At 37.3% G+C, this 10276-nt stretch overlaps 2 protein-coding genes across 6 annotated transcripts in view; both read left to right on the forward strand.

Moving 5' to 3' along the window:
* Window positions 1-3239, forward strand: part of rps6ka1 (ribosomal protein S6 kinase a, polypeptide 1) — a 52699-nt gene extending 49460 nt beyond the window's left edge. For all 5 annotated transcript variants that reach the window (XM_077559336.1, XM_077559344.1, XM_077559357.1 and 2 more), the window contains one exon: window positions 1285-3239. In XM_077559336.1, the coding sequence (XP_077415462.1) occupies window positions 1285-1407 (123 nt within the window). In that variant the 3' untranslated portion in view covers window positions 1408-3239. The remainder of the gene's footprint in view (window positions 1-1284) is intronic.
* A 679-nt stretch (window positions 3240-3918) lies between these two features.
* On the forward strand, window positions 3919-10265 carry pole2 (polymerase (DNA directed), epsilon 2). The gene is made up of 19 exons (XM_077559401.1): window positions 3919-4046; window positions 4650-4750; window positions 4920-4995; window positions 5099-5176; window positions 5279-5372; window positions 5455-5529; window positions 6099-6182; window positions 6291-6347; window positions 6504-6552; window positions 6808-6880; window positions 7240-7412; window positions 7546-7635; window positions 7704-7758; window positions 7837-7896; window positions 8886-8963; window positions 9308-9416; window positions 9489-9665; window positions 9988-10055; window positions 10131-10265. The coding sequence occupies exons 1-19, from the start codon at window positions 3976-3978 to the stop codon at window positions 10147-10149; spliced, it is 1587 nt and encodes a 528-aa protein (XP_077415527.1). The 5' UTR covers window positions 3919-3975; the 3' UTR covers window positions 10150-10265.
* Window positions 10266-10276: the final 11 nt, after the last annotated feature.

Here is a 10276-nt window from a genome sequence, read left to right on the forward strand (position 1 = left end):
CTGAGCCATGCCACTCCTTCTGTGTATACCGCTTGTGTCAGCTGGAGTCTTCGTACCTCATCATTTTTTGTCTCCTTTTGAATGTTAGCAAACAGTTGGAGTGGCATAGCTCAGGTGGTAGAGTCTCCCAAGCTGAAGGTCGTGAGTCCATTCCTCAACCCTTGTGCATTTTTTTTTTAAATAAACTAGTAAAATGTAGTCAAAAAATGTCCAAAAATTTACTTACAATTTCTGAGTGAAAAAAAACTTGACTCGATTTTTGTCATGGGATACTCTCTCATACACTGTAAAAATACCTTGAGTAGTAGAGCAATTACAATTTTTAATCGGAATTTATCGTGTGCCTTTAATTGTTAATTCACGATTCATAACAAATTTTATGTTTTATATGTACAATAAAAACAAATTCTAAGTTTTCATATTCTTGTGAACATAAAAGTGGAAATGTTAACTCATTCACTGCCATTGACGACTATAGACGTCAAAAATTCATGTGAACTATTTCTATTAGTTGAACATTTTTTTCATTTCATTAAATTTTTTTATGAAAACCTAGATTTTTTTTATTGTACATTTATAACAGATATAGAATAATCATGCGATTAATTATGATTTAATGCCCCTTATTTTATTTTATTTTTTTAAATTAGGCCCGTCAGGTGATTCAATTTTTTAATTGTAATTAATCACATGACTTCACCTGTTAACTAACGATTAATCACAAATTTTATATCTGTTCTAAATTTACAATATTTTTTTCTCGGTTTTCATATTCTTCTTAGCAAAAGTGGGAGAAAATGTTAAACTAAAAGAAATAGTTAAAATGAATTTTTGACGTCTATAGTCCTCAATGGCAGTGAATGAGTTAAACTAATAGAAATATGGCTGCATCTTTTAGTCATTAATACAGTAATTTCATAATTCATAAAATTGAATTAAAATGAAAAAGATGTACTGTACTGTAAAAAAAGAGTGTGATATTGATTTGTGTTGAGGTCATTATTTTGCCACTAGATGGCATAATTGCAATTGTAAGACATTAGTGACAGCTCAGTGCATTGTTCTTTTCATAATAAGAGTTATACCATCTTTAACATGAAGTAACTTGTGAAATACAACTTGACCCCAGTCTCCATAAATATATGCGTTGTTATTAAATCTATTATCGACGTGGACGTGCCTGCTGCGTTGCGACTGGAAAAAAAAAAAATCGTCGCTAATTAGCACAGTAAAGCATTTATCATCGCATCGCAGTCCTGCTTAACACTGTGATGTTCGTCCCAGGGCGCCATGGCGGCCACATACTCGGCCCTGAAGAACTCGCAGCCCACCCCGGAGCTCAAGCCCATCGAGAGCTCCTTCCTGGCCCAGCGACGCGTCAAGAAGCTTCCGTCCACCACCCTGTAGACCCTCGCCGCACCCCGTCTTGGGAGAAAGAAGCCCAGCCAACCAACCAGCTCGCTCGGGAGGGCACTACCAGCCAAGGAACACTGACTGTGACCCTTAACCCCCCCCCACTAGTGATGGCAAGAAGCCAAAGATGGATTTGGGGGGGGGGGGGGGGTGTTTGTAATCTGTGTGTGCGCGCTCCGCGTGTTCCTGCATGACCACCATGCCACACAAACCCGCTCAGCCATCATTGGACGTCGTTCAGCTTGCTGCACGTTTATTTGTCTGTCTGTACGTGTATGCATGTGTGTGTGTGCGTGTGTGTGCGCGCGCGCGTGCGTGTGTAAAGATCATGAGCTTTACATTAGCGGCTTTGTGCTGCTAAATCCGTTTGTGCCAGCATTACTGTCCAAAATGCTGTTCAATTTGGGGAAGGGGGGTGGGGTGGGTTTCGAGGTGGGAAAGGGGGGCTTATTGGTAATGTGAATAAAAGAATAGATATATAAAAATATATATTTCTGCCATAAATGCCTCTTTTGGCTTTGGTTCAGCCAGAACATGAGGATTCTGGGAAATGTCCAATTTTTGTTCACGTCAATCTTGTGTTTCTTTTCCGGTGTCAGTTTGCATGACTTGCAGTGTGTGCCGTTTCTTCCTACGTTCGATTTGACTGCACATCTCGTACACTGGTGGCTTTCTGTGAAAGAGACTCGGCATGTTCAAACATCTATATCCACTTTGTATTTCTTTCAATTTCATTTGGAATGCCGTTTCCTGTGCTTGGCTGCTTTTGGTGTTGATTTTTTTTGTCCAAGGAACGCGTCGCTTGAAAATAGTGCAAGTTCAGCACATTGGTTATGTATGTGTAAAAAAAAAAAAAAAAAAAAAAAAATTTAAAAGGTCTTGCAGTGTTTTGACAATGAGGCCGGGCAGACTGTTCTCTCCATTGAATCAAGTTTTTCTCTATACTAGTCACAAAAATTTGGGGGTATCGGGGCTTTCTGGTGAACCTGAAATGCGTTATAACCTTTAAAGTTGTTCTTTTTGCACAAACTTTGAGCTGAACGGCAAATTTCACAACAGATCCATGAACTTTTCCGAGGATGTCCACGTCTATGACTTTCTGTGACTCTTCCGATCTCTGCGGTTTGTTGATTCACGGGTTGACCAACACATTTGCATGTTCAATTTGATTTGGTATTTCACAGCTCTATTCCTCGTGCTGTTCCCGTTTTTGACACTAGGGGGGACCAAGATGACAACTAACAATTGAGCAACAGAACACATGCTGTATGAGTGCCCTAAGCAGGTTGCAACAGAAACTGGAAGAGTGACTGAAAGGTAGAGATGTGGAAATCTTTTTTTTTTTTTTTTGGGGCATACATGTATAGTGCATTTTAGGTACATCCCGAAATATCAGCTAAAAACCCAACATCCCTAACTTTTTGGGGTTAGCGTATCTGTCAAGTTACTGCCTGTGAGATCACACACACACTTTCCCCTGAAGCGCTACTGTTTCCATTTAGCATTTTTTTGAAGACATCCAAGTGTCGGCTTCCCAGGGTAGGTCCTGCTTTCAGCTCGGTGCCTAAAGGCCTACTTGGTGAGGAACGTGTCGAATGTCTTGCGTAAAAGAAGGGAAGAGCTGTGTGGCTGCGTAATCATCCAACCAGCTGTTTTACCTCGAAAGGGATCATAATTTTCTATCATTTTCGTTCTTGTGCGGTGGCAAAAAAAAAAAAAAAAAACAGACATTGTTTCTTTGACTAAACGTGGTGTGTCTTATTGTATGATAAAGATGAAGATTTTTATATCTTACAAAATATTAAAGATTCAGTTGCTACAGTAAACCGTCTCTTGTATTCTATGCTTGTGCCATTTATTTTGGGGTTTAGTTTATGCTGTGTATTTCTTCATCTTAACCAAGTACAATTTTTGTTATTGTGACAGGCTGTTCGAACTTGTAACCAAAACTTCCGATGGTATATTTCATGATATTTTTAGATGGGGGGGAAATGACACATACAGATGATGTAATTTTAAATTATTACTAATTGATTTATATTTGAGTATGTGTATCTGATCAGGGTGAAAATTAAATGCTAATACTGTAATTTAAACAATTACATACTTACATTAGGAATATTAGTTTATGTAAAGAAATACACTTCCTCTCAGGCTCAAGTGAGCCCTCTGCAATAAAGATGTTGATAAAATGTTTAAAAATAAGTTACTACGCAGAATATTATTATTGTAATATAGAGACCCTACTCTCAAAATCAAAAATGTTAATATGTATTTTAAAAAGCTATTAAAAGTTAAGACAGTAATGCCCACAAGCAGTTTGGAGTGACGAAATAAAAGTCCACGGTTAAATTCGTAACTGTCGCATTATGTAGCACTTAAAAAAATGATAATGATGAAACTACTTTTATTTTATTCTTCGTTTTTATTATTGACTTTTACATTTCAGTCCTCTAGTCACTTTATTTTGTATGACTTTCACGGAAAGTGACGACAACAATTTGCGGAAGTAAAACATTTGGCGCCAAAGCACGAGTAGGCCGATCGGGGAAGTCAACAAAGATGGAGCCTGCTCGGAAAATTAAGTCCAGAGTTTGTACTGACTTCAAAATGCGGGGACTAATTCTCCGACCGTATGTATAATTAAGTCTTTTCTAGTTTATTTATTTATTTATTTTAGCTGGTGTGGTACGACTTCTATTAATTGTCGTAGCGATTATTAGATTATCAGAGGCACGTTCGTGCTTCCAAACGTCATTTTGCTCTTTTTAAATGGTCACTTTCCTCAATTAATGGTCAATAAATTGCTGAAAATTACAGTTTTTTGTTGTTTTATTACCAGGTTTATTTCACGGTCTCGACAAAATCCGAAGTATTTTATCTTAAAATTCTCAACACTAATGCTTCCTTTAAATAAACTAGTTTGGCGGCTGTTTTTTTTAATATTTTGCCTTTCTCTCTTTTCTTGTGCCAAAAAAAATAATACACGGCAGCGACATTTAAACAAGATACAAAAATAAGACAAATCAGGATAGTAGGAGAGTTGCCGGTCACGGCAAAATAACCAGTTTTGCCTTTTTTGTTTTACATAAATAGTGTGTCATCCCAAACGACAAAAAGGGCCCATGTCATATAACATTAATACTAAATAATGAATAAATAATCAGATGTAAATTGCACATTTAGTCAAAGCTGAATATTGACATGTTTCCTGGCTTGTTTTAATGTTGTCTAAGTGAGGCCACCAAGTACCTGGTGGAGGTCCTGGAGTCCGTCAGTCCCACTGAGCTGGATGACATCATCGAAAGAGTGCTGGATGCTGTGGAGAAGCAACCATGTGAGGTTTTTGTGTGTGCTTTTAAAACATGTTACCATACATGCTTTATTTTCACATTATCCATCGTGTTGTCCCTCCCGAAAACTCCTTTGAAATCTGATAGATATTTAATTTAATGTCATATTTACTAGCCCTAATTGTTGCGTTTTTTTGTGCGCTCGTCCAACAGTGTCTTCGAGCATGATCGAGCAATCAGTGGTGGAAATTGCCGTGCAGGACTGCTCTCAATCCTGCGATGAAACCATGTAAGAATCTCCGAGACCACTGACCACCACCGGAACGGGCCTTTTTTCCGCCTTTTGAACTGGTGACCTTTCCCGTTATTTAACATGTTTGACTCATTTCCAGGAGTAACATTTTCAACATCATTGGAGCCTTCGACGTGCCAAGATACATTTACAATGCGGAGCGTAAGAAATTTGTCCCGTAAGTAAACGCTATTTTTTCTCTCTATTGTTGACGTTGAAATAAGCCTGTAAAGCACAAAATGATATTATTAATGGATCCAGGCTGTGTTGTTGTTCTCAGCATCAGTATGACCAACCATCCAGCTCCGGGCCTGTGCGGCATCGCCAGAGATAAGGCGGAACTTTTTCGTGAGCGCTACGGAATCTTACTGCAGGTCTGCTTTTCTAATCTCTTCACTCGTCTTGACGTTCTTCCATGCGACAGTTCTTATATTTTTGTCTGTAATTTGTTTACAGCGCACACGTCGGCACGACCTGTTCACCCCGCCGGTCGTAGGAGCTGCTGTAGTGCACAATCAAAACAAATTTCAGGTATCGTCATTCTTTTTTTTGTTGTTGTCACAAATCGATAATTAATAGATATAGGAATGGTTTTGAATGCTTAATAATCTATTTAGTGAAATATAGGCAGTATTGGACAGGACAGCTCGTCAGCTCATAGTAACAACCTGGTCATATTTCCAAAATTGTTGCACTTTATTATTATTATTTTTTATTATTATTTTTTATTATTTTATTTATCATAACACATAAGTCTGTGAAAAACATACATAAAATTGTTTCCCTGTTTCAATGTATGCTTAAGATTGTGTGACTAAAATGCCACCATGATAATAAAGTCCCATCCACTCGCTGTAATGTAAACAGTTGGCAAACAATCAAAAATGGCGCACTGCTGCCCTCTGCTGGCGGTTTGACTCATTACAAGTCCTCAAGCGCTTGTAATTTAAAGGGCCAGCGCATCAGAAAAATCGAACAACATAAACTGTTTGAGGAAGTCAATGACAAGTAATATGTTTGTTTCCAATGTGAATAAATGCTTGTTTTATTTCTCCCCATACTTAATTGTTTTCCCCCCCCCCTTTTATTTTGTTATCTAGCTGAAGACCATTGAAGCTTTGCTTGGCAGCACAGCCAAACAGGGCGGCGTGATCGTACTGGGCATGATCGCACAAGTAAAAGAGGTGAGGTGGCAGACCACGTGCTTTTTAAAAATATATGTTATTATTTTTAATTCCTTTCAGAATCGCGAGGATTTGTTGATCTTGTGCTTTTGTGTTGTCTTTTTAAAGGGGAAATTCTATCTGGAAGATCCAACTGGAACAGTAGAGCTCAATATGTCCAAGGCAATATCCTTTTATTTATTTCTAGTGTTTTAATTGATTAAAAAAAAAAAATTATATATATATATATATATATATATATATATATATATATATATATATATATATATATATATATATATATATATATATAGTTGATGTTTGCCTTAATTTAGCTTGCACAAGTTTCATAACGGACTTTACACTGAATACAGTTTCGTACTGGCTGAGGGTAAGATGACTTTTATTACTATTATTATTATTGTGATAACTACATCATTTGCAATGTTATGCTGAACAACTGCAACAAAATAAAAACAAAAATGTTTAAGCATTTGGCCTACGTTATACCAATACGTTCAGAAATGAAGTATTTGTCATTTTAATGATTTATTATTGGAAAGGTTTGAGCCACTCTCGTCTCATGTCATTGTCTTGTCTATGTAAATACAGATTTAGCTCAATATTTGGATCTTGTGTTTTTCAGGCTGGTACGAGGACTCGGTGTTCCACGTCAATGGTTTTGGCACACCGCCGATAGAACCGTCATCGGCCACGCGGTATTCTTAAAACTGATTTTTTTTTTTTTTTTTTTTTTTTGCATTGTCATTCGAAAGTTTGACATGGGGTTGCATAATCAATGTTTTATGTTTTTGCAGATTTTATTTTTATTTATATTTATTTTTTAAATCATTATTTTTTTTATTGAAGGTTTATCCCCCCAAAAAATTTAAGATTATTTTATTTTTTTAAGTATTTATTTTTTCTCCAATACATAATAAACATAAGATATTTTTACTTAAAACATTTTTATTTTATTTTATGAAAATCAATTCAAAGTGACGGGCACGCGCCCGTGTCGTTTGCGAGAGCATCCCGTGTCCTAACCGCGCGGTCGCCCCCTCTCCCGCCGGGCCAGGGCCTACTTCGGCAACATCAACTTTTTCGGCGGCCCGTCGGCCACGTCGGTGAAGGCGTCGGCCAAGCTCAAGCAGCTGGAGGAGGAGAACGGGGACGCCATGTTTGTCCTGGTGTCCGACGTGTGGCTGGACAACGTGGAGGTGATGGAGAAGCTCAACCAGATGTTCTCAGGTATGCTCAGCAATAACACACAAATAAATTGTGTGATTTTTTTTTTTTTTTTTCTTTCCCGCCATTTTTCTTTGTAGCAACATTCTAGCAAAAACAAACAAAATCACATTAACGTCATTGTTTTTCCCATCAGGCTATGCTGCAATGCCTCCCACGTGTTTCATCTTTTGCGGCAACTTCTCTTCCGCCCCGTATGGAAAAAGTCACGTCAAATCACTCAAGGGTAATTTCTTCAACTTTTCAGTGAGAAATGACATCATTTCATGTTGCTATCATTCATTCTCTTTTTAGAGTCGCTAAAGGTGTTAGCCGACAGCATATGCGCGCATCCCAGCATACACAACAAGTAAGAGTGTATACACATTTACATTTATTTATTTATTTTTAATTACATTTGTAATTGTCCTCTTCTATTAACTTCCAGTTGTCGTTTTGTGTTCGTTCCCGGTCCTGAAGATCCAGGGCCAGGCGCCGTCCTGCCACGGTAATAATACTCATATTTAGTAATAATTCCAAAATCTCCATTCACGAACGGTGCTGTTTTTGCAAAGGACATGCAGGGTTACGGTTTCAAGATTACAAATGGTGGAATTATTATTGGATTTATTTATTTATTTATTTTTACTGTATGATTGTACTTTTCATATAATGTTTTACAAAATGACAGCTTTACTAGTCTACTCATAGAAAAAGTTTATTAATCACTGCTATTAACGGCTATAGACGTCAAAAATTCATTTGAACTATTTCTATTACTGGTAGTTTAACTTTTTTTTTTCACTTTTGTTAACAAGAGTATGAAAACCTAGATTTTTTTTGTTGTTGTTGTATTAGGACAGATATAAAATTTGCGATTAATTGTGAGTTAACTCGTGAAGTCATTAAAATTTGTAATAGCCTGACGCACCTCATTTTTAACTCATTCACTGCCATTGACGGCTATAGACGTCAAAAATCCATTTTAACTATTTCTATTAGTTTAACATTTTTTTTCCACTTTTAACAAGTGTATGAAAACCTAGGGAAAAAAATCATTATACATTTTAGAACAGATATAAAATTTGCGATTAATTGTGAGTTAACTAGTGAAGTCATGCGATTAATTACAATGACAAATTTTAATCGACTGATGCCCCTAATTTTTAATAATTATTTAAAATAAAATTATATATATATTTACTCATAATTTGTATATTTGTTCTAAATGTACCAAAATAATTTCAAGGTTTTCATACTCTTGTTAACAAAAATATTTAAAGAAAAAAATTTTTTAACTAATAGAAATATTTTAAAGTGAATTTTTGACGTCAATAGCTGTCAATGGCAGTGAATACAAATTCTGGATACTTCACGTTGTAGGAATGGAACTCCATCATGGACCCAGGAGGGCCTTCTTGTAACCCCTCTTACATTTTTAGTCCGAAAAACGACAAAGTAGCCCAAAAAAATGGACCATTATGTATAATTCCACAGACCTCCGCTGGCTGATCACATCACCGAGGAGTTCCGACAGAGGGTGCCTTTCTCCGTGTTCACCACCAACCCATGCAGGTAAATGTGAAAAATGGTAAAGGTAAGGTCAGCTTTATTTTTGTAGCTCATTTCATACACCATGTGCTTCACAGTTACAAAAATAACATATTTCCATTTGTGTGCAGCATCACAGTAAATGCTGCTTCACCATGTTTGCTTTGAACTTCAATTTAGCATTTCTTGAATGACTTCAGCAGAATGTTCAAATCTATTCTACAGCTTTGTTGAAATAATAACCGCAACATTGGCTGCTAGTTTTAATAGCCCCTATACGGTATTTTGCATCATGTGTTAGCATTGAGCTAGCACTTTTATCAAAACGAGTATGTGGGTTTGATTGGGTAAATGATGTTCCCTTTCAGGATCCAGTACTGCAGCCAGGAGATCATGGTCATCCGCGAGGACCTGGTCAACAAAATGTGCAGAAACTGCGTGGGCTTGCCCAACAGCAACTTGGACATTCCCAACCATGTGAGTGCCCCCCCCCCCAAAAAAAAAAATAATTATGCCCCACATTGTCACCGTTGACACTGTTGTTGTCAGTTTGTCCGGACCATCCTGTCCCAGGCTCATCTGGCCCCGCTGCCACTTTACGTCACTCCCGTGTTTTGGGCGTACGACTACGCCCTGCGAGTGTACCCCGTCCCCGACGTCGTGGTCTTTGCCGACAAATACGACCCCTTCGCCGTCACGCACTCCGACTGCCTTTGCGTCAACCCGGTATGTAAGCTCGTCAAATCATCGGCATATGCATTTTTGTCCAGGAATTCCTCACAAGACAAACTTGGATCATCCCAAAATATGTTAATACTATAAACGTACTTCCATGACGGCAATTACTACTTTCCTATTAGCTGCAGTTTTTGAACTATTTTGTGGCATATGGGGGTTGCTTTTAGAGCACAAAAAACACAAATGAGTGAATTTTTGACAAATATTTGTGAATTGGGAACGTTGAGGTTTGACATAATGTAAAGGTTTAAAGTAAAATGCTATTAATTATTAATGTTATTAATGAAAGTTGTGCTGATCTCGTAACCAGGGCTCCTTCCTAAGAAGTGGTTTTGCCTTTAAGGTGTACTATCCATCCAACAGAACCATTGAGGACAGGTAAGAACCGCTCTGTACATTTGTTTTAAAAGAAAACATGCAACTATCAACGTTACTGCTATCTTGTCTCTGCAGCAAACTTCAAGGACTTTGAAGAGATTTTTTTTTTTTTTATTGTACAGGAAATTCTACTAAAATATTTGTTGTATTTTTGTGTGAAATGTTTTTGTTTTTTATGTGTTATAAATAAATCTTGTTACCAAAGTGAAACACAGGTTTTG

This window comes from Vanacampus margaritifer, chromosome 1 (assembly GCF_051991255.1).
Source record: "Vanacampus margaritifer isolate UIUO_Vmar chromosome 1, RoL_Vmar_1.0, whole genome shotgun sequence".
Taxonomy (NCBI): domain Eukaryota; kingdom Metazoa; phylum Chordata; class Actinopteri; order Syngnathiformes; family Syngnathidae; genus Vanacampus; species Vanacampus margaritifer.

Excerpts from the sequence above, each read along its gene's own strand:
- pole2 (XM_077559401.1), top strand. The coding sequence starts at position 3,976 with ATGGAGCCTGCTCGGAAAATTAAGTCCAGAGTTTGTACTGACTTCAAA. Across the intron at positions 9,417-9,488 it reads ACTTGGACATTCCCAACCAT|TTTGTCCGGACCATCCTGTC; the intron begins GTGAGTGCCCCC and ends TGTTGTTGTCAG. Across the intron at positions 9,666-9,987 it reads ACTGCCTTTGCGTCAACCCG|GGCTCCTTCCTAAGAAGTGG; the intron begins GTATGTAAGCTC and ends TCTCGTAACCAG.